The 24,884-nt window shown below is 33.8% G+C and overlaps 2 protein-coding genes across 15 annotated transcripts in view; one reads left to right on the top strand and one right to left on the bottom strand.

Annotated features, from left to right (window-relative positions):
• The window catches only part of LOC106667511 (protein FAM102A), a 109,303-nt gene extending 108,119 nt beyond the window's left edge, over positions 1–1,184 (bottom strand). The window contains exon 1 of one of the 4 annotated variants that reach the window (XM_024227967.1): positions 560–1,184. In XM_024227967.1, coding sequence (XP_024083735.1) covers positions 560–705 — 146 coding nt within the window. In that variant the 5' untranslated portion in view covers positions 706–1,184. The remainder of the gene's footprint in view (positions 1–559) is intronic. The other 3 variants (XM_014395494.2, XM_024227968.1, XM_014395495.2) reach the window with 3 other exon arrangements.
• A 3,900-nt stretch (positions 1,185–5,084) lies between these two features.
• Positions 5,085–24,884, top strand: part of LOC106667509 (dynamin) — a 44,116-nt gene continuing 24,316 nt past the window's right edge. For 4 of the 11 annotated variants that reach the window (XM_014395484.2, XM_014395488.2, XM_014395485.2 and 1 more), the window contains exons 1-14: positions 5,087–5,236; positions 7,966–8,135; positions 18,473–18,546; positions 18,658–18,807; positions 21,063–21,266; positions 22,100–22,292; positions 22,361–22,481; positions 22,545–22,633; positions 22,700–22,899; positions 23,768–23,913; positions 23,974–24,131; positions 24,192–24,369; positions 24,442–24,564; positions 24,648–24,767. In XM_014395484.2, coding sequence (XP_014250970.1) covers positions 5,117–5,236; positions 7,966–8,135; positions 18,473–18,546; positions 18,658–18,807; positions 21,063–21,266; positions 22,100–22,292; positions 22,361–22,481; positions 22,545–22,633; positions 22,700–22,899; positions 23,768–23,913; positions 23,974–24,131; positions 24,192–24,369; positions 24,442–24,564; positions 24,648–24,767 — 2,046 coding nt within the window. In that variant the 5' untranslated portion in view covers positions 5,087–5,116. Of the gene's footprint in view, positions 5,237–7,965; positions 8,136–18,472; positions 18,547–18,657; positions 18,808–19,108; positions 19,313–21,062; positions 21,267–22,099; positions 22,293–22,360; positions 22,482–22,544; positions 22,634–22,699; positions 22,900–23,767; positions 23,914–23,973; positions 24,132–24,191; positions 24,370–24,441; positions 24,565–24,647; positions 24,768–24,884 lie in introns of all 11 variants that reach the window. The other 7 variants (XM_014395487.2, XM_014395482.2, XM_014395480.2 and 4 more) reach the window with 6 other exon arrangements.

Below are 24,884 nucleotides of genomic sequence, written 5' to 3'. Positions count from 1 at the left end.
TGTACAAAGTCACACCTGATGATGCCTTCCATGTGTTTCAATTTCTACAATTATGGCTTTGGCTATTTTGCGTTTTTCATTAATTCATTACTATTCTATTTTGTCTAGTGCATAAAACAATGATTACAAAATCAAAAGCTAGAAACTATTATTTTGTCTGTATTGAATGACAGGATTGTAATGGTTCTAATCAGTTAGTTGTGTACAAAGTCACACCTGATGATGCCTTCTATGTGGTTCAAGTTTTAAAAATGACTTCTTTTTCCGTATTATATTTTTATCATAGGATTTCATTTTATAATTTTTAACGTGGGAATTAAAATCAATGAGATGTGCACAAATTCACACCTGATGATGCTTTTATTTTTGGTTTTTATAACTGGATTGTCCCTGAACTTGTGAAACGTTGGGTCAGCATTAATGTTTCGCTGATGAGTCGTGAGTATTTGTATGAATTATTGAAATTGGCATAGGTTCGGATCAACGGTCCGAGGGGGGGGGGGTTAGGAGCAACAAGGTGCACACCTGTCAAAATTGATGATTTAGTATAATCACTTACCGACTGGAAGTATCGATGAAGCTTTTTCCGTCGAGGAGCCTGACTTTGGCGAAGAGGACACCGCTGAGAAACGGCACCGCGGTGATCTCCTCCAGGCACAATTCAACAGAGAACTTGTACTTCTTCTTCTTCATCATGAATGCCATGGCAGGGTCCACCGCTCGCACGACCCGATGAAAGACGCTACATCGCGGATCAGAACGGAGGGACCATCCCTCGAACCGGCTCCGGAACCCCCTGGAGAACTGGGAAGACGGAATTCAGACTTTGTTTACGAATCGGCCTAGGGGAAGAGCTGGGGTCTACGGTTGAGGAGAATACGCGACGGGAGGACTCGACCGGCGAGGTTTTTCAACAGGGCGACACTTTCGGAACTGATCAGACCGGGCTCCTGATGAAGACGGACGTTCTCATCATCTCAGCCGATGGGCGCTACGTCCGAGCGAGATAGACCGTCGGTCTTGCAAAGTGTCAAAAGACTGAGGCCGAAGCGCAGTGTTTCAAGAGGCCAAGACGGATTTCCCTCAGACCGCCCACAAATTTCCCTTCCATCCCATAAAGAAAAACGAAATCTTCCTTCAGACCTCATCCGGCCCCAAAATGTCCAATATACCAGCCTCTACCTACACAAAAACAAAAATTTCATTTTATTAAGATTTCTTAAAAAACAACTTCAAAATTCAACACTAAAAAAAGAACTATTCAATAGGGCAATTTTCCACAAATAAAACCAAAAAATTCACTCATAAACTAACAAAACTAACCAATTTATGAGAAAATTTTTTAAAAATATAAATCAATACGAAAGTTTAAAAATTTAAAAAGAATCATTATAAGCAAAAACTTATCTTAAAAAAACACATCAGCCTTTACACAAAATTTCCCCACCACTACACCATTTTCCCTCCATTTTTCAAATTATATACTGAAAGACAAAAACCTGACACTTGTATTTTGTTTTTATTGAATAAAAAAAAGAAATTTATTTTTAAAAAATACATTTTTATACTCAAGGAAGTATAACCGAAATTAAAATAAAAACAGATCCTAGTTCAAAGCAGTTCAACTGAGTGTACTTTGTTTGGGAGAGGAACTAGATTTTTTTATGACTATTTTCTGACAATAAAAGTTCTATTTAATAAAATTTAAAGAAAATTATAAAATTCTTTTTAACTCAAAAGATTTAGCTTGTTCTTTTGTGTTTTATTTTCTCTTTAACTTTCTTTCCACTATGATTAATTTATGCTGCAATTTATATTGTTATAGTCAACAATTTAATTTAATTCGGTGAATCAAAAATATTGTTTATTAGGTTTTTGAATACACAGCTTTGCTTAATTATCCTGGTCAATCAGATTTAAGACAATTTGTGTAGTTTGACCGTAATTAAGTCAGAAAGTATTTTGCGAATTGTCAGGGATGTATAACCGAAATTAAAATAAAAACAGTATTGATTATTAAACCGCCTGGTGGAGGTGTTGGTCGGCTGAGAATCACTCAAGTAGAAGATAATATGCACATTCAAAGATAATAAAAATTAAGTAAACCAAATTAAATTAGATTAAAACTGTTGGTGCTTCTCAGTACAAAAATAAAAATTAAACTGCTCCACAAGCTTCGCAATACTCCAGTGCACTCTTTGCAAACCCACCCAGGTCTGATCATTCTGGGGAATTAAGTTCTGCTATCTAACTCGGTCTCAAAACTCTAGTAGTTTCCAAAAAGAGAACTCAAAACTCCGACAGAACACTCAGTTAAAAAAATGGAAGAGATGTGCAAGCAGCATTCAACAGAACCATCTCTCAGATGGTAGTAATTAAGGTAGATAAGTTCACACCTGAGTATAAATCGAAAAAATGCTGTGTATTTTGATACAATCGGTAATATGAAATATTTTTCAAAACAAGGTGGAAAAAAGTATGCTTAAATCAAAATGGAACCACTTCCCATTTTATAATTTACACTTTTTTTTGTTATATTGTACTAAATTTCCATGTTTCTTTGAAGCTATTTTCTCACTTTATATATTGTATTAAGTATTTTTTCCTTTGTTTTCTTATTTTTGCTTTTAAATTGTTACTTATATATTCAAACATTTTTTTGTAAATTGGATTAATTCTGTAAAATATATTATTATTATTATTATTAAAACAATATGACAATAATATATTCTTTAAAATATTATTTATAATCAATATGTATATAATATTGATAATTACTATAATACAATTTAATCAATAATTATTCAGAAATCGTGAGATGCGGTCTGGTGTGATGTAGGTTTCAGAAAAATATTTTCTTTATCGTGCCAACGTTTCGATCTTTATTGAGATCATCTTCAGGGCCTGGAATTTACAAACATTGTTTACATTTAACAAATACATTTTGGATGTGGAAAAGTGAATTTATACAATGCAAAATATATTTTGCACTGTATAAATTCACTTTTCCACATCCTAAATGTATTTGTTAAATGTAAACAATGTTTGTAAATCCCAGGCCCTGAAGATGATCTCAATAAAGATCGAAATGTTGGCATGAAAAGAAAATGTTTTTCTGAAACCTACATCACACCAGACCGCATCTCACGATTTCTGAATCATTATCGATTAACGGTCACTAATCACCACACAGATTTAATCCACATTAAGAAAGTCAATCAGAAAGAGAAAGAAGATCAGAGGGAAAAGAAAAGGAAGAGGGACGAAAAGTAGATGATTCATGTAATTTTTTAAAAGCCAGTGAAGAAGCACAGTGTACTTCCTTGGAAATCAAATTCCATAGTCTTGCTCCTTCCATTCTGAAGGATAAGGCTAAAGTTATAGAGGAGTGTGGAAGACATCGGTTAGATTGATTGCATTCGGGTAAGAAATGTGGGGGGAAAAGTGATAGATATTAAATTTATCTGATTTATTTATTTTTTAACAAGCGTATTTCAACTGCCAGTATTTTTGAAAAAAGCCTATTTGTAAGTATGTCGGGTTTGAATGGAGAGCGATTCAAATTGATGGATTCGAACCAAGGAACAGTGATGAGCGCTGAGTCAATGGCTAAACCAATATTGCCACCGACACCCCAAGATGGATTTAATTTTAATTATATACATTAATGTTAAATATGTACATTAAAACTCTATTTTTACAATTGCTTATAATGTTAAGATTGCTGAAGACTGATCTCTTGGTTTACTATCATAAAAGTATCCAATGTAGAAATGAGAAGCAATTTGATTCCGATGAGCAGACTGAGAGTCTAAGGAAAATAAAGAAAAAAATAGCATTAAGGAGGCTAAGGCGAGAATGAAGGAGCAACTTTTTGATAGTAGAGCTCACAAGATTGGAGTTACAAATAACGGTGAGATTTCTAAATTTTGGCTGAAAATGACTAAAGGAGCTGTTAACAAAAATAAAATTTGAAAAATGAAGAACGGCTCTTTTCTTTATAACCATTTTGATTTTCTTGTGTTTCTTCTCAGTCTCTTCTTTCGAGTTCGATGGCTTGTAACCTCACTTCCCATTTTTGGCGCTTTGTTTTTCTTTTGGTTATTTTTCATAATGGGTGTTTTAAGAACCAAGACATTTTTTACCTTGATGCCTTTGACTTTGTTGATCGCCTGGTTCCGGGCCTGTTTTGACTTCATATTTTAGACTGTCTCGATTCGACCCTCTTCCTCGAGGGTTTTCAACTTATTGTATTTTTCAGTCTGTTGATATCGCTAGGTCTTTTGGGGTACTTGTTCTTGTTTTCAGCATTGGGTAATCAAATTTGTTTAACATTATACTTGGCTTTGTAAAACTCACGTTAGGTTTACGTGCTTCCGATGTAGAAGGAATCGTTTTCACCTTGTGACTTTTATTCTTTGTCTTCTTTTTGTGCAATTCTTCTAGTTTCATTTTCTTTTTTTTAGCCTGTTCTTTAATTCTTTTTTTAATCAATCCTGTTTTACCTTTAATTTTTTTTAGTCTTGTTTCTAGTTCCTTTATTTGTTTTGCTCTTGGAGCATTTCCTAGCCTCGAATTAAAGCATACCAAAGGATAAAATCTAATTTCCCACCTAAATTACCGATTGTTTAAATGATTTTAAATTCAGAGTATGCCCTTTAATTCAACGGTTATTAACAAATGAAAGAAAAAATAACTTAGGTTACAAAAATAAAATACATTTTGATAACCGAACATTTTTACTAATAATACAAAAATTATTAACTTTGAATTCATACACGAACATTTACAAACTTTGAAATAGTAAAATCATACAACCCAAATGTAAAAAAGCATCTCTACCCAAGACCAAGTACAAGTTCCAGATTAAAGAAAAAATATGAAAATGAAATCAACATAAAACAAAAAAAGAAGTTTAATTTTTAACAAACGGACATATTTTTGAAGCCGTTGAAACTAAACGTTCATAACTGTCCATTTATTCAGTTTTATCATTGAGTCGTGTGGGTGTGACCTTTTATATCTCATTCCAAGAGTACTTATGAAAGCACCTACTCGAACGGTGTAATTATAGACGAGAAAGTCTCATAGTGGTTGTGTTCACACTTGGAGCAACATGGAAAAGCATCCAGTGCCTAGAAGACCACTAACTTATTACGACCCGGGTACAAACCGCGAAGTGTTTATATTAAAACCGGCAGAAAAGCGAGCCAACAAAATGCCAGCCCCATTAGGTGTAAGTGTAACTAAAATTAGAATTTTTTTAAAATGTTCGAAAGTGTCTGAGTGTTCTTTGTTGGGGTTGCAGAGGAACTGCATTTTTCATAACAATTTTCTGACGATAAAAGTTCTTTTTAATAAAATTTAAAGGGAATCATAAAACTTTTTAAATCAAAAGATTTAGCTTGTTCTTTTGTGTTTTCTTTTCTCAATTACTTTCTTTCCACTGCAATTAATTTATCCTTCAATTTATATTGTTATACTCAAAAATTTAATTTAATTCGGTGAATCAAAAATATTGTTTACTAGGTTTTTGAATACACAGCTTTGTTTAATTGGTCAAACTGATTTATATCAATTTATGCAATTTGAACCATAGTTAAGTCAGAAAGTTTTTTGTGAATTGTCAACATAATTTCAGAAGAAAAAAAAAAAAAAAAAAACAATCTGAGGCTGAATACAATTTCTGGCCTGTTACTAACAAAAATAAATTTAAATTGTGTTGTTTTTATTGAAACTTGTTGCATAATGAATGAATGAAAAATGAACTTTATTTACAAAAAGAAAATTCATTTATATACTTAAGGATGTATAAAAGAAATTAAAGTAAAAACAGTATTGATTATTAAACAGTCTGATGGAGGTGTTGGTCGGCTGAAAATCACTCGAGTAGAAGATAATATGCACATGTAAAGATAATAAAAATTAAGTAAATAAAATGAAATTAGATAAAACTTTTAGTGCTTCTCAATATAAAAATTAAAATTAAACTGCTTCACGAGCTTTGTGATACTCCAGTGCACTCTTTGCAAACCCACCTAGGTCTGAGCAATGCGGGGAATTAAGTTTTATGATCAACCGTGGTCTCAAAACTCTAATAGTTCCCAAAACGAGAACTCAAAACTCCGAGAGAATGAAACATTCAGCAAAAAAAGCCTTATCTAGCACAGGAGTCTTGTTTTACAACTGAAATTAAAAGAAGAAAAAAAAACAGTTCTTATAGAGCATTGATCATTAAACCATCTGCTGGAGGCGGTAATTAAGTCGGAAAGTCTTTTGTGAATTGTCAGAATAGTGTTAGAAAGAAAGTCTGAGGCTGAATACAATTTCCAGCCTGTGATTAACAAAATTAAATTTAAATTGTGTTGTTTTTATTGAGTCTTGTTTTACAACTGAAATTTAAAAAAAAAAAAAAAAACAGTTCTTATAGAGCATTGATTATAAAAACCGTTTGCTGGAGGCGGTAATTAAGTTGGAAAGTCTTTTGTGAATTGTCAGAATAGTACAATTAATTAAGGTTTTTAGTTGAGATAAAAAAGTCGATGGCACGAGTGGGATTCGAACTCACGATTTTCAGCTAGATACACTGCTGTTCTACCACTTGAGCTATCGTGACCTCGATCCACTCCAACTTCCCATCTCAACCCCACCTTTTGAATTTTTCCTTTATCTCAACTAAAAACCTTAATTAATTGTAATATATTAATTGGTCAAGCAGACCACAAAATTAGGGAATTGTCAGAATAGTGTTAGAAAGAAAGCCTGAGGCTGAATAGAACAATTTCCAGCTTGTTATGAATAAAATTAAATTTAAATTGTGTTGTTTTTATTGATTCTTGTTTTACAACCGAAATTTAAAAAAAACAAACAAAAAAAAACAGTTCTTATAGAGCATTGATTATAAAAACCGTTTGCTGGAGGCAGTAATTAAGTTGGAAAGTCTTTTGTGAATTGTCAGAATAGTACAAGTAATTAAGGTTTTTAGTTGAGATAAAAAAGTCAATGGCACGAGCGGGATTCGAACTCACGATCTTCGGCTAGATACACTGCTGTTCTACCACTTGAGCTATCGTGACCTCGATCCACTCGGACACCAACTTCCCATCTCAACCCCACCTTTTGAATTTTCCCTTTATCTCAACTAAAAACCTTAATTAATTGTAATATATTAATTGGTCAAGCGGACCACAAAATTATGGAATTGTCAGAATAGTGTTAGAAAGAAAGCCTGAGGCTGAATAGAACAATTTCCAGCTTGTTATGAATAAAATTAAATTTAAATTGTGTTGTTTTTATTGAGTCTTGTTTTACAACAGAAATTAAACTAAAAGCAGTTCTTATACAGCATTGATCATGAAAGCGTCTGCTGGAGGCGGTGGTCGGTTGAGAATAACTTGAGTCGAAGACATTGCACATAGAAAGATAACAATAAAAATTAAGTAAACAAAACCATCTAGTCGCATAATAAAATTGGCATTTCGAGTTTCCAGAATTCTTGTGGCTCTATTAAAAAAATTATTTTATCTAATATATCAAGTCATCACAGTCCAATAATTATTTCAACTTACTTTTGTTGTTTTCTCTGACCATTAACTTGTATACAAAAATAAAACGTTTAGCTGGTGGGAAATATTAGGAAAAGAGGATACAATTTCTGATGATGGTGATATCTGTGTTCTGCAGTTGGAAGATGTTGAAAAGTGAGCACCTCGGTTAGGAGTGTCTGGTACTCAAGAGATGGCAGGTGGTACGTTGTCGGGTGGGAGAACATTGATCCCGGGAGTGAGTTCGATCTCGCAGATGGCGCTTCGAGCCGCTTAAAACGCCATATTGTTTTCCCATCCGCCCTCGGCCACATTCGACGTTCGCGAGTCGCCAATCGCCCTCCAGGAGTTGTCCGCCCGGGGGAGACCAGACGTCGGTGCCTCTCCTCATTCTAAAAAAGTGTCCGTTTTGTTTCCGTAGGAGAAAATGGCCGGGAACCAGGGGATGGAGTCGCTCATCCCCATCGTCAACAAACTACAGGATGCCTTCACCCAACTGGGAGTTCACATGCAGTTGGACCTGCCGCAGATCGCAGTCGTCGGAGGGCAGAGCGCTGGAAAAAGCTCCGTACTGGAAAACTTCGTCGGAAGGTAAATTTCACCTCCGTACCCGAATCGGGTCCTCCCCTCCCGATAACGGACGATAATAACGATTACCGATATTCTTAGGGGGGTGGATAACCTCCTTCGAAATGTATTGAACCGTCTGATAGATTTGACCTAAAAGGTCCTCTGGTCAATAAATCCCCGAAAAACCCAACGGTGGGACCGAAGTGGATATTTCACCACCTGAAAAATCCATAATAAACTCAATAGATCGAACACAGGTCAAAACAGAACCCAAACCGAATCCGTTTCTCATCCTTGCTTTAATGTTGGAGACGTCAGCCAAGAAAATCGGGATGTCAGTCGAAGGTGAAGTCAAAAGGCAAGGACCGTGATGTAACGGTTGACTCATACTCCTCAGTAATCGCCATTCGATCATCGGGCGATTTACAGACGGCAGTCGATAGAGAAACCGCCAAAAATCATTTAAAACAAGACAGAATTTGTTTACTCGAATCATTAACAACCCCAAAAATTACCCATTGCCGAAAACAATTTTTGGGATAGTCAAATCTTTAGATTCTAATTACCAACAAATAATAAAATATTTCAAATAACTTGATAAAAAAAAGTGTATATACACCAAACAAAAGTGTATATTTGTTTAAAATTGACACACTTTACTATCCTTTTTCAAAAATTGCATTTGTTCTACCAAATCAATACACCTCACAACCGTCCATTGCAGAACACAATTTTTGGGAATGTCAGTCTTGGGTTTCTAATGAGCAGCAAAATACTTACTTACTATCCTTTCCTTATTTACTGTCCTTTCTCAAAAATCTCATTTACTTGTCCAAATCAACACACCTTACAGCCATCCATTTCAAAACAATTTTTGAGAATGTCAGTCTTGGCTTTCTAATCAACAGCAAAATTGATGATAATACACCAAACATAAGTATATATTTATTTAAAATTGTCACACTTTACTATCCTTTTTCAAAAATTTTGTTCGCTCTGCCAAATCAATACACCTCACAGCCATCCATTTCAGAACAATTTTTGGGAATGTCAGTCTTGGCTTTCTAATCAACAGCAAAATTGATGATAATACACCAAACATAAGTATATATTTATTTAAAATTGTCACACTTTACTACCCTTTTTCAAAAATTTTGTTCGCTCTGCCAAATCAATACACCTCACAGCCATCCATTTCGGAACAATTTTTGGAAATGTCAGTCTTGGGTTTCTAATCAGCATCAAAATTGATGTATTTATACACCAAACATAACTATGTATATGTTTAAAATTGGCACACTTTACTATCCTTTTTCCAAAATTTCATTTGCTCTGCCAAATCAATACACCTCACAGCCATCCATTTCAGAACAATTTTTGGGAATGTCAGTCTTGGGTTTCTAATGAGCAGCAAAATACTTACTATCCTTTCCTTATTTACTGTCCTTTCTCAAAAATCTCATTTACTTGTCCAAATCAACACACCTTACAGCCATCCATTTCAGAACAATTTTTGGAAATGGCAGTCTTGGGTTTCGAATCAACAGCAAAATTGATGATAATACACCAAACAAAAGTGTATATTTGTTTAAAATTGGCACACTTTACTATCCTTTTTCCAAAATTTCATTTGCTCTGCCAAATCAATACACCTCACAGCCATCCATTGCAGAACACAATTTTTGGGAATGTCAGTCTTGGGTTTCTAATGAGCAGCAAAATACTTACTATCCTTTCCTTATTTACTGTCCTTTCTCAAAAATCTCATTTACTTGTCCAAATCAATACACCTCACAGCCAACCTTTTCAGAACAATTTTTGGAAATTGCAGTCTTGGGTTTCTAATCAGCAACAAAATTGATGTATTTATACACCAAACATAACTATGTATATGTTTAAAATTGGCACACTTTACTATCCTTTTTCAAAAATTTCGTTTGCTCTGCCAAATCAATACACCTCACAGCCATCCATTTCAGACCAATTTTTGGGAATGTCAGTCTTGGGTTTCTAATCAATAGCAAAATTGATGGTAATACACCAAACATAAGTACATATTTATTTAAAATTGGCACACTTTACTATCCTTTTTCAAAAATTGCATTTGTTCTGCCAAATCAATGCACCTCACAACCGTCCATTGCAGAACACAATTTTTGGGAATGTCAGTCTTGGGTTTCTAATGAGCAGCAAAATACTTACTATCCTTTCCTTATTTACTGTCCTTTCTCAAAAATCTCATTTACTTGTCCAAATCAACACACCTTACAGCCATCCATTTCCGAACAATTTTTTAGAATGTCAGTCTTGGGTTTCGAATCAACAGCAAAATTGATGATAATACACCAAACATAAGTATATATTTATTTAAAATTGACACACTTTACTATCCTTTCTCAAAAATCAATACATTTCGCAACCATCCATTGCAGAACACAATTTTTGGGAATGTCAGTCTTCGGTTTCTAATCTTCAAGAGAAATACTAATGTATACGTACACCAAATTCAATGTATATGTTTAAAAATGGCAATTGTGTTAGTTTTCCTCATCAATTTTAGACTATTATTTTTTGGGAATTTCAGTCCTAAGATTCTAATCAAAAGAAAAAATACTGTATATTCACACCACACATAAGTGTACATTAGAAATGATGAAGGTGGAGTGATTATGTTATTTAATCTTTTTTAAATGATAGTTCTTACTCACAGTTATTGTTGTAAACTATCCGAAATTCAAGCTTATAGCTCATTGTCAGGTTGAAGGTTGTGAATCTAATGTAAATGGTCAGCATCAAGCTTGAAATTCTGTTAGTTGACAACAAAAAACTGTGAGTAAGAACTATCTTTTAATATATTTGTTTTACAATTGGCAAACTTCGCCATTTTTTCTCATGATTTTTATACTATTACTTGTTCAGAACGATACACTCTAGAAATGGCCATTGCAGAATACAATTTTCAGGAGATTAAAATAACCAAGAGAAAATAAAAGATTACAAATAAAAAGTACATATACAACAAAAGAGTATATTTGTTTAAAATTGAGGAACTTACCTATTCTTTCCCATAAATTTTATACTGTTTATTCAGATTAATCCATCATAGAAACATCCATTGTGGAACCCAATTTTTGGGAATGTCAGTCTTAGGATTTTAATTACCAAGAGAAAAAAATGTAGATATACACTAAACATAAGTGTACATTTGTTTAAAATTGACAAACTTTCCTATCCTTTCTCATAAATTTCATAAAATTATTTCTTGTGATCAATACTCCCCAAAACCATCCATTGCAGAACACAATTTTTGAGGATGTCATTCACGGTATTCTAATTATTGAGAGGAAATAAAATTCCAAATTAAATATTTTTATCTAAGGTTTTGGTTGTGATGAAAAATTAGTGTCACAAGTGGGATTCAAACCCACACCATCAGCTCAATACACCGCTTCTCTGACCACTTGAGCTATCTTGACTTCATGATATCGAAACTATTGTAGATCAAGTGGTTAGAGCAACGGCATATTGAGTTCGAATCCCGCTCTTGGCACTAATTTTTCATTTCAACCTTATATAAGAAGAATAATTAATTGGAATAATTAATATGGTCAATTATGGCCAATAAGCTAATATAGATTAAAAAAAATAAAATATTTCAAATAATGCGATAAAAAAAATATATACACCAAACATAAGTTCATATTTGTTTCAAATTGACACACTTTTCTTTTCTATCTCATTATTTTCATACTATTACTTGTTCAGACCAACACACCCCATATAAAAGTCATTGCAGAATATGGTGGTGTTTTTTTTTTTTTTTTTTTTTTTTCCCCCTCCAATGGATACCAGGGACTGGAGGAGTTCCCTCCTGAGTACTGCAGCTGAGCTGTACAGCTTATTGTACTTTATCCCCGGCTCCATATTTTGGGGGAGGACTCGCAACACAAATGTGAACTTGAGCCCCCGTTGTACCGGTGTTCTTCCATCGAAGAAACTCATTTTTGAAGGAGGTTGGGACCAAATTCAGGGTCGCTGAGATCCGATCCCGCCCCTTCCATTGATGAGTGCCGTGTCAATTTCTTTCAATTGCGGCCACCGGTCCCCTTAGGCGTCAGAAAAAGTCCAGAGGCGATGGTGGGGATCGAACCCACGACCGCGGGATCTAATAGCCGAGAGTCTGACGCCTTAACCACTCGGCTACCGCGGCCCCTCGCAGAATATGGTTAGAATAAAATTGTAGGAAATCAGTCAATATTTTTTAATACTGACAAATATCAAATATTCGAAACCATACACCTGATCCTCTTCAACACTGACAAATATCCTTATTAAGTAAATTTTGTTATATCACATTTCAAAATATCGATGTGTCAAATCAATACACACAAAAAAAAAAAAATTCCGTTGCATTCACCCTAAAACATTCATTGCATTTATATGCATGAATACAATTTTGGAGGAGTCTGATTTGTGAAAAACAACTCGGAATTGTTTAAAATCGTAATAAAAGGAAACTTTCTTACAAAATCCATTCTATTGTTTGTTCCGATCAATATACCCAAGAAACATCCATTGCAGAACACAATTTTTTGGAACACATTGTTTAAAAACTACTCAAAATTATTTGAAACTAACCGCAAAAGTATCCTTACCGAATAAATTTTGTTGTAGCACTTGTCAAAATATCAATTTGGAGTCTGTTACTAGTTCAAATCAATACTGATCTCGAGAACTATCCATATGAATTATATATTTAAAAAAAAAGATGAAATAAATAAGTAATATACACAAAATATTAGTTTGTATTTTCAAAAAAAAGAAGAAAAAAAAAAGATTGGAATGGAAAACCAAATTGTAGAAAACCAGTCATAATTATGTAAAATGCAAATTATTTACTTGTGAGTTGTGAGTCTATTACTTGGTTGAATCAGTACACTCAAAAATCTATTGCAGAATAAAAATTTTAACGTCAATTTTGGGATTCTATGTAATTGGCATGAGGAAAAACAATAAGTCAATTTTTGTATTTGCATTTCTTTTCAAATCAACACACCCAAGATATTTTTTTTTGGGGGGGGAGAATCAAATTCTCTTATCTTTGTCTTTATTTCAGAATAGGTAGAATCAAACTAGAAAACCTTCAATATTTTAAAAACTGACAGCTAAACTATCCTTACAAAAATATTGACTTGTGAGTCTAATTGCGTGTTCATATTTTTGGCATTTAAATTGTCAAAAAGAAAATAAGTAAAGTGATAAAAAATATATGTACATACATAGTTTTGTTTAAAATTGGCAACAAAAGTATACTTTTCTGACTAATTTCATACTATCATTTGCTCAGATCAATACACCCCAAATATTCATTGCATAATACAATTTTTGGGGGTGTCAAATCATAGAAAATTATTTAAAATCTTATAAAGCTAGCCTCATTGAATAAAATGACAAGTAAAATTTCATACTATTCCTACAAATTTGTGGTGAGTGTAGAACCATTAGAAGAAACCACAAGATATTTTAAAATAGGTCTCTAACATTTGTTTATTGTGTACAATTCAAAAAATGAATCAGTCCTAAACAATCCTAAAACAAATAATAATAATAGGTCAGTAGGATTGTTTTTCAGTTAACTTAATTGTACTACTTGACTAAGAAATATTGTACTCTTCAGTTCTAAAAATTTAAGTTTTTCAATAGTTAGCCTTTCTACGCTAGCTTGGTAACTTTGTCATCATCTAACTGAAAGTAAACACGTTTTTTATTTTGCCCAAACGTCAAAACTCGACTCCTCTCTGAAGAATTGTTCTGGGTTCTTTTCTAATCAAAACAAGCACTGATATGAAGTTTTTATCACAAAATGACACAATCATTCCGTGATGATTATGGTGCCATTGTCTCAATAATATATGTACTTATGAGCTCTTACTAACTTCTTCAAATATCGATGAAACAGTTTCAGTCATGGTACGCCAAGCCATGGCAAACTTTTATCGTTAGTTTTTCCTTCTTCTGGCAAATAATTTTTTTTTATATAATTCAAGTTGTTTTTAGAAGTATAGTTATTACTTTGGCCAGCAAATAAAACAAAAATTGATTAAGTGAAAAAGGTGTGGAAAAAATTTTCTAATATGATTACGTGCATTTTCATTTAAAAATAAATCATTTTGTCACTGTACAACTTAACAGTCAATGTGTGATGTTTAGAGAGATTTTTCTAAAATGTACTTCATACCAGATCGCATCTCACGATCTCCGAATAATCATAACTGTCAATACAATTTATTTACTGTTAAGAAAGGAAAGTAGTAGACTTGGATAGAAATAATGGTATATTATTGCAATAAGGCACACAAGCTAAAAATAGAAAAATACTCTTTTTTTGCCTTTATGATGTTACGTTTGATTTTTTAAAGTATTCAATCATGCTGATTTAGAACAAAAGAAAAGAAAATGTGTTGAACTATTGTACACTTGTAAATTATGATAATTTGAAATGTTGGCTTTATTAAATGTTTAAAAAAATCCAACTGTGTCAATCAATAACCAGAATAGAAACGTTTACAACTGCCTTCAGATCTATAGTTTCATTTTGGCTGATAAAATTTTTTTTGGCCACTACCAATCATTTTGATCCACCTTTCCTCGTTGGTTTGGTCTGTCAGATGCGTTTCAGCGTCTGGTGTGTTTTGGCATTTTATTCCCTGCACAAAAGTAAACCCAGAGAGGGTAGGCAGACCAAAATGAACGGAAATGACCAGATTACAGGCTTATCACTCAGCTGACCAAAGGAGGAAAATCTCATGGGAATAATAATAAATAAAAACAAATTATTGTACGAAACGTGATTATTGGAAATGTACTACCTGTTGAAACAAAATCACCAATAGATGACATCCCCTTTATGTTTAATTAATTTCTACTGATTGACAAAAACTATTTTTACTATGCCTAATTATGGTAATATATATGATTATATATATATAATTTTTTTTAAAATAAATTAGAGATTATTTTCTCAAAGAACATTCTTTGTTTTTTGACACAAGGTCAGAAATAATTATGAGGTACAAATACATTACAATGGAATGTTAACTCTATCCTAAGGCTATGGATTGATAAAAGCTTTTTTTTTTTTTAAATAGAGAAGTTGGTCTTAAACTCTTGACCATTTTGCCCTTCTACTTAAGACCTGTGTCTAATTTTAATCAACTATCATTTAAGACCAATTTGTGTAAATGGTTGGGGTACACAGGTCAAAGAGATGAAATCGGGGAAGCACGTCTTAAAAATTAAAAAAAAAAAAATTGGCTTTAAATTTTTTTTCTTCAACTAATATTAATATGCGAGTCAGTTAGTATTAATTTGTATTAGGTAGACAAACCATGACTGTTTGCTATTGAAATCAAGGCCGAATAGCTTTCAATGCTAACATTCATAGTGATATTTGTTCTTTTTGTTTTTATCCCGTCAGTCTTCTTTATCAACAAAAAGGGTTGCATCCTGATAGCATTATCCGCTTGGATGTACGGTTGAAACTTTTTAAATTATACCAACTCGAGAAGTTCAGACTCCTTTTCAATTAAAAGTGATTCTATCTTTTAATTAGCCGGAAAGATATGGGCAGTGAGATAAGTCATATTCCCTGTAATGCGGTCTATTTAACCCTCCATTTCCTGCTTTAGTCACCATAATCTTACAAGAAACGACATGCAGGGATTATTTTCTATTTGTATGATCTTAGCTCTTAAGCTTAATCACAATTTTTTTTTTTTAAGTTAATATTTCAAATACTTACAATGAATACTAATTTTATTTAAACTCATTTGTTACATATTCAGTTCAAATATGTAATATTTCTATTACACATACCATAATATTATATCATATCAGACCTCATCTCACAATCTTGAAATAAGCATTCAGTTAAAAGTTTTAAAAGTAAAAAAGACATTCAATTTTTTTAAACAACTTAATTCATCTAGTTTAAAACTATAAAAAAAATCTGTCTTTTAATTTTTAATTCAACTAAAATGTCGTATGGTCAAAATTGTATTTTTTTTTATTACATTATCCTGGAATTCTATTTAACTGATTAAAGTGACTTATACACAGTATCAAACCAGGATATGCATCATATGTTTTGCTGACTTTTCTATACAATCCAAGCAGCCTTTAACATCCAAGATTATCTTGAGTTTATCAAACACTAATTCAAAAAGAGGATAAGACTGAATGAGGAAAAATATACCCAATTTACTTTTACATCAACTACTAGGAGCTACCAACTTCCGTTCAAGTCAGATACTTAAGACTGTACCCAGACCGCAGACTGATGTGGAATCCCCACACAGACAACTTAACAAAGGACAACTATGAAGGCTGAGGATCGCTAAAACTCACTAATCGAAACTATCTCCTTTGGTGTAGAGAATAAAGAATATTGCTTGGGTGTGTTCCTAGTTTAGCTTTATAAACTTAAGCACTTCCTACCTACTTATTACTTTCTACTGAAATTTTGTCTACTGCTGCTTCAGAGTAGAGAGATGATGTCACAGTTTTCAGAAATCAAATTAATACATGCCTTTATCTTCCATCTTTTATATAATCTATACTGCTGACCTACCTACACGCCCCAATATCATCACCACTTACGTGGACATTACCGCAGTTTTGTTGTCTTAGTCAAATCCTATCCAACGTACCTCCAACATCCAAGAACACCTTGATCTTATCGAAGACAAGTACCATTTGTAAAGGACAAGACTGAATGAAGAGAAATATACTCAGAATAGGTCCACATTGAAAAAACAGTCTTTTTCTCCACCATAAATCAACAACAAAAAGATACCAATTTCCATCTAAGTCAGATACTTATGAATATATCTAGACAATTTATTGACATGGAATCCTCCTCACAAGACTTAAGAGACAAGTTAGCAGAAGACTTGGGTGACTACGTAGATTTCCAGGACCAAAATCCTTCTTGACTGTCAACCCTAAGCTAACTTTATACAAGACTTTTTGTACAATGGATACCAGGGACTGGAGGAGTTCCCTCCTGAGCACTGCAGCTGAGCTGTACAGCTTATTGCATGTGCACGTGCTGGTCGGTCGCAATAAAAATAAAATAAAATTAAATAAAAATACAAAATAAAATAAAATACTAACTTGCTGTGGCTTGATTTTCTCGACACCCAGGGAGAAGAGCCGTTTAATAGCTAGAACCTGCAATAACTCTGGCCAAAGGTAAAACAGAATCCTAGTCTATTAATTACCTTCGGGGCTCCGTCCGAACCCTGTATGATATGTCGCATTAAGGATGCGGGAGGAGACACCGTGTTATTTTGGACGCGATAATTAACAAAACGAAAAAAAAATGCTTCTTGAAAATAAGAGAAAAACTAAAAGAAAATCACTCTTGGAGTCTAAGGAAGCGAACAGGACTAGAGCAGGACTAGGCAGCAACAGGACAGGATTGTGGGGAGGGAACAGAGCTAGGATAAATTCTAGATTAATGGCATTTCGGAAACAAAATAAACAATTATAATTCGCGATTTTTGGCGCGAACATTGTACTTTATTCCTGGCTACATTTTTTTTTGGGGGGGGGGCTTGCAACACAAATATGAACTTGAGCCCCGTTGTGCCGGTGTTCTTCCATCTAAGAAACTCATTTTTGAAGAGGGTTGGGACCAAATTCAGGGTCGTGCAATTTCAATTTCTTTCAGTTGCGGCCACCAGACCCCTTAGATGTCAGAAAAAGTCCAGAGGCAACGGTGGGGATCGAACCCACGACCGCGGGATCTACTAGCCGAGAGTCTGTCGCCTTAACCACTCGGCTACCGTGGCCCACAAGACTTACAGCAACTACTCTACTAGTGGAACAGTGGGGTTCTGCCAAGCCATCCACCTACTTTCCTTTCATTCAAAGATCCTAAAATTGTCAAAAGCCCCTTATTTTGTCACTAACCTCATTATACACGACAAACTGACCTGATCTTGCTTCTAAAAGTTCCACTCCAACTTCTCGATTATTGAAGTCATCCTATGCCTTACGCTTTCTCTACACTTTCCCATCCAGAGAGCCCACCACAACACCTTAAACAATGTTTTTTGATGACCTCGAGACGTTCCTTAATCCCTCGTATTGAGTGTGTTGATTAATTTCTCTTAACTTCTATCCATCCTCTGGGTACTGGCCATAGTGCCAGGATTGTGCCCGAGAGAATAAAAAACAGGCACATTTTTGTAAGATGTTTACTACAAATAAATTATTTATTTAAAAAATCAAATGAAAACAATTTTTACAATAATTTTTCTTTATTTATGTGCTATTTTTAATTTTCCTTCCAGGGATTTCTTGCCAAGAGGTTCTGGTATTGTGACAAGAAGGCCGCTGATTCTCCAGTTGATCAATAGCAACACAGGTAATTGTTGAAATGACCTTTAATTACGGTTCATTGGCTTGAGACCATTAGCCCAATGAAAACAAATAGCGAATGTGCAAAGCCAACAACTCAGGGTCGTCTCTTTTTTAGAACATGGCGAGTTCCTCCACTGCAAGGGGAAGAAGTTCACGGATTTCGACGAGATACGGCGTGAGATCGAAGCCGAGACTGACCGAGTGACTGGCTCGAACAAAGGGATTTCCAATGTACCGATTAATCTAAGAGTGTACTCTCCGAATGGTATAACTGACATTTAATTTATTTCTGGGATAAGAAAAAAGGGGGTGTGTCTGGGTTAATGAAAAAATTAACAAACATTAATTTTAAATTCTTGTTAGATTTTTCTTAAATTTTAATTTAATTCTTTTTGTAATTAAAATTTGGGTAAAATACTGATAATGAGTTTGTTAAATGAAATAATATTTTGATTACTGGGCGTTTCTTTTCTTTATTGAATTTATATTTATTTTTGAAACATTAACAAAAACAGAAAGAACAAATTGGGAAGGTATTTTTTTTTAATTGAGATTTCCTTGAGCAGTGTTGAACATCACACTGATCGACTTGCCTGGGCTGACCAAGGTACCAGTCGGAGATCAGCCAATTGACATCGAGAGTCAGATAAAGGACATGATATTTCAATTTATAACCAAGGAGACGTGTCTTATCCTTGCTGTCACGCCGGCAAACACAGATTTGGCCACGTCCGATGCGCTTCAGCTGGCAAAGCAAACCGATCCAGACGGTAAAATCAAAACCTGGCCATTTAGGTCGAACAGAGAGAAAAAATTTCAAAATAGAAAGCCGTTGAACAATCGAAAAAGTGGATGCAAACACTAGTTAGTTGCACGTGCTTGAGGGAAAACACAGAATTTTTGTTCTTTTTGTTGTTTCTGTTTTTATGTTCTTTCAATTTCATTTATTTTATTTTATTTTATTTTTTTGGATCCTTGTTCCTCATGGCTCTGCTTATAATAATGTATCTAAGCTTTTATTTTTAATTAAATATTTAATTATTTAAAGAACATTTATTTACTTAATCAGTACAATATTTAATATAAAATTTGAAAGCACTAATGCAACAGAATTAAAATAATTTTTAGTTTTAAACCAAATATTCATAATTTGACAGAAATAAGTTTTTAAAAAATTATAATACATTTTAAGGTGAAAATGTCTTATTATTTGTCATATTCAATCCCAACGATATTGATTTATTAATTTTAGTTAAATCTGTAAATTTTCTATAAGGTTGGCAAATAAGTTTGTTTGAGTTTTTTGAGTGCAATTAATCCCATTTTATTTTATATACATGTCCATTTTAGTCAATTAAGATGCTTTTTATCAATGACCTCTTGCTAGCTGTTTGCCATTCTATTCATAAAATTTCTGATGCTTTTTGTGAGCCTACTCGTTAGTGGAGGTTTCCCGATGCAGAGTTCCTGAATAAGTGGTAATCAGAAAGTGCTAAGTCCGGAGATTGCGGAGGATGTGTCAAAACATTCCAAGTCTTAATATTTACTACGGGGTATTAACGATGTTTGGGGTGTCGTATCACTTGATGTAAGACGACTTTCCGATTTCCTTTGTGGACAACCCCTTTTGCGAGGCTGCTTAAGGTGGTTCACCCTCAGTTCCCCGTGATCTCTTAATCACAGCTTTAACCGATTTTTCATTTCCTTTTAATCACATGCGTTAAAAATGGGTCATTTTCTAGGCGACATTTTTAAGCGGCTAAATTGACTTCAAAGTTTGCGGTACCCATAGGATTTTGAAACATCTCAACTTTAACGAGCAGTTTTCAATATTTGTATTGGATATGTTTATTACTGCTTCAATTTAATGCATGATTTGTGATCAATTTTTTTCGATTGTTTTTCTCAACTTAAATCAACCCTGATAGAATGACCGATGAGGGGTGCATCACTGATGTTGATGTTTCTTGATTGAAATTTGGCAAATTTGGTACACACGTTCTGTTAAGTTTTCCATCTCCATATATGCTGCATATGTTTTTATGATCCTCGGAAGCTTGTGCCTTTTTTTTAATTAAAAAAAAAAAAAAAAATGCTGCTGAGACATGTCATTTCCTTCCATTATGAAAAAATTATTATACAAGTGACTAAACATGAACAAAACTCACTAAAATGTTATGAGAAATGTCGCTTTTTAGCTATGCAACAGCATAAGAGGCAGTTAAGCATTGCCCTTGGCAGCGTAAACTTGTAGTGCAAAAACTGAACAAACTTATTTTCCAACCTAATTTCAGTTACAATAGGAAAAGTTTTAATTATATTAAAGAAAATATAAAGTGTTGTACTGATTAGGGATTAGAGAAAGTGTCTAAAATAATTTTTAAAAAGGAAACAAAATAGTTCTTTATTTTTTAAGAGCTCTTGTTCATATTTATTGTGCAGTGGCAGAGGGAACATGGGTCCAGACACAAACACTTTGCTCTTGTGCATGTTAGAGAGTCCCATACGCTAATGTTCCAGTGTTGAACCTGACATTGGTAGACTTGCCAGGCATGACCAAGGTACCGATCGGAGACCAGCCGCCCGATATCGAACACCAGATCCGTTCGATGATCCTGCAATTTATCAAACGTGACAACTGTCTTATTTTAGCCGTAACACCTGCAAATACAGATTTAGCAAATAGCGATGCACTCAAACTAGCCAAGGAGGTCGACGAGCAAGGTCAGAGAAATCACTTTTTTTTAAACTTTCTTTTTTATTTTTATTCAATCGGATTTGTCACCATTGAAAACAATATTTCCAAGACTTCCTTTAACTTCTTGAAAGTTAGGTAAGTGTAGAGAATGTTTGTTGTGTAGCTAGAGATTCCTCAAGCGACCGTAGCAAACATAATGTCCACTTTATGTATAGTTTTTTTTTGTTTTTTTGTACCTATATGTTCAAAGTTTTAGGAAGTTGTTTTCCTTTTCTGTCTTATGCTTCATTATATTTTATTATTATTTTTTATTAAAGATTTTGAGAAAACATTTTAAAACTTTCAATTGTTAATTATTAAATTTTAATACTAACTTTTTTATAATTTTTATCAACTTATTCTTAATTAAATAATTACTCAATTAATTATACCTATTTTTTAAAATGAAAAATTTGTGTGGGACTCATGACTTTCGGCTAAATATGTCGTTGCTCTTCTACTTGAGCTACCGTGACTTCCGTTGCCCATGCCACAAATTTCTTATTTTGACTCCCCATTTATTCCAATTATAAGCAAATCGCGGCTTCATATACACTTTTATTAACGATTGTACTACATTATCGAGGCTGTACGATTCACATGTATTTGTATGTATATAATTATGTAATGTATGTATATAATTAATTGAGTAATTAAATTTTAACTAGTAAAATTCTCATTTTAACAAGTACAGCTAGTTAAAATCAAAAGACATCACTATCATAAAAATTCAAATTGACAATCAGTAATAAAATTTCAATTTATTTCAAATTGATGAAAGCACGAGTGTTAGAATTTACATGTCCTGTTTTCCATTCAGGTGTGAGAACAATCGGCGTCATCACGAAACTGGACTTGATGGATGAAGGGACAGACGCCAGGGACATCCTGGAAAATAAGTTGCTCCCACTCCGCCGTGGTTACATTGGCGTAGTTAACAGGAGTCAGAAGGATATTGACGGAAGGAAAGACATCAAAGCCGCTCTAGCTGCCGAGCGGAAATTCTTCTTAAGGTATTTTATTTTAATATTTTCTTTAGGTATTTATTAGTAAAATAAATTTAAAAAAAAATTATTTTTAGCCATCAGTCATACCGTCATATGGCAGATCGTCTTGGAACTCCGTACCTGCAGAGAGTGCTTAACCAGCAGCTTACAAACCATATCAGAGACACATTGCCTGGACTCCGGGATAAACTTCAGGTATTTTTTATTGAAATTTAAAACATAAAACGTTTTTTTAATCTTTTAAAAATAATTGTACAGAAACAAATGTTAGCGCTTGAAAAAGATGTCGAACAGTATAAACACTTCAGGCCTGACGACCCGGCTATCAAGACCAAAGCTATGCTACAGTAAGTAAACGTTATTAGTATCGTACGTCCATTTTTTTTTTTTTTTTAACTGGTAATTTATTCCAGGATGATACAGCAACTTCAATCCGATTTCGAACGGACGATCGAAGGCAGTGGGTCGGCTCAGATCAACACAAACGAACTATCGGGTGGTGCTAAGATCAACAGGCTTTTCCACGAGCGTTTCCCTTTTGAACTTGTCAAAATGGAATTCGATGAAAAAGAGCTGAGGAGGGAAATAGCGTTTGCAATTAGAAATATCCATGGTAAGAAAACAACAAATGCTAGGGTTAAATTTGTTAAGTTGTTAGGCCGTTGCATAGATCTTGATCATGATATAAAAAAATATTGTAAAGTGTTTGGCCCCTCATCCACGACACCCAGTATGAAGTTGAATGATAAGAAATTACTTTAATAAAACCTTAAATAAAAACTTTTATCCTAAATTATAATTCTTTTTACAAAGTTAATCTTCCTTCTAATAAAAAGAACTCTTCTTCAATAGCGCTATGATGGAACATAGGCCCCTCCCCATATTTTTCATTTTTTCTCTTTCTTTCTATAAGCCTGCAAATTGTAATATCTTATCCATCCGTCTTCCTGTTATTCAGTCTCTTCTTGTTCTCTTGTACAGCTTCTATTCAGTGACCTTTCTTGCCCAGCTTTCCTCTGCCCAGTTCCACTTTCTTTTTTGGCACCTTCACATTTAGTTTTCCTTCTTAAAACAGAGCTTTTTATTTTTACCAATCCTCTTCTTCCTAGCGTGCTTCATGTTTCAGTGATTTTTTTGTATGAGGTTTACCCTTTCCATTTTTTTCCCTTAACTATTTTCCGCTCTGCTCTAATTCCATTTAGAATGTTTATTTTCTGTTGGTAATTAAAGGCTAAAACAGGCTAATAAGGCCTGAGAACAAAAAATGGCCTTTTCGTAGGCTGGAATGAAAACATAAACTGAACTGCCCCTCGTATTAAGACCCATGACACATTTTCCATCAACCTGTTAATCATTTTTTCCAATTACAAGATAAACATGGAATCGCTGTATATGTGAAAATTTATATTATATTTACAGATTGTTTTAAATCTATTTTATACGCAAAATATATTTATAAAATTAATATTTCTTTTTTTTAGGTATCAGAGTCGGTCTTTTCACTCCTGATATGGCGTTTGAAGCTATAGTAAAAAAACAGATATCTCGTCTTAAAGAACCTTGTTTAAAATGCGTTGATCTAGTCGTTGTAGAATTATCGAACGTTGTCAGGATATGCACAGACAAGGTAGCTGTCTTCTAATTAAAAAAAAAATATTATATATATTTATGCAATTTTGGTTAAAAGATGGCAAGATATCCGAGACTACGAGAAGAGACAGAGAGGATAATTACATCGTACGTTCGCCAGCGCGAACAACTCTGTAAGGACCAGCTCATCATGTTCGTCGACTGCGAGCTCGCTTATATGAACACGAACCACGAAGACTTCATCGGTTTTGCCAAGTAGGTGCATCGCGTAATACAGACGGTAGAAAAATTATAGGTTTAACCATTAACTCCCAGCGTCTTAAGTGCCCAGCAGACATCGGAGAACTCGAACAAGTCCGGTCGCAAACTCGGCAACCAGGTCATACGCAAAGGGTGGATGTGCATCCACAACCTCGGCATCATGAAAGGCGGAAGTCGCGATTATTGGTTTGTCCTCACGTCCGAAAACATATCATGGTTTAAAGATGAAGAGGTATTTTTATTAAAACCTTTTAACAAATATTTTAGTATTTAACTTTTTTTCTCTATTTTGTGTAAATAATAGGAAAGAGAGAAGAAATACATGCTACCCCTTGATGGATTGAAATTAAAAGATATTGAGCAAGGATTTATGTCCAGGCGACATATGTTTTCATTATTTAACCCGGACGGACGCAATGTTTACAAGGTGGGTTTTATTTTTTTAAAATAAAATTTCAAAGTTTAAAATCTTCTTTTTAATACTCACACTATTTTAAATGATATTTTAAGGATTATAAACAACTTGATCTGAGTTGTGAGACACAAGATGAAGTCGATTCGTGGAAGGCCTCGTTTTTGAGGGCTGGCGTCTATCCAGAAAAGTCGACTGAACAAGCCAACGGGGAGGAGGTAATTAGCAAAATTTCTATTATATTTTTTAAGTATATATCATTACCGTCCAAAATGATGTTTATTTCCCGATTTATCATTGTTCCTTTTAAAGAGATTTCCTTCATTCAGGGAGGC

The sequence above is a fragment of the Cimex lectularius genome, unplaced genomic scaffold, assembly GCF_000648675.2.
Source record: "Cimex lectularius strain Harlan isolate CLEC.00 unplaced genomic scaffold, Clec_2.1 scaffold74, whole genome shotgun sequence".
Taxonomy (NCBI): domain Eukaryota; kingdom Metazoa; phylum Arthropoda; class Insecta; order Hemiptera; family Cimicidae; genus Cimex; species Cimex lectularius.
This window is presented reverse-complemented; position numbering and strand designations above follow the sequence as displayed.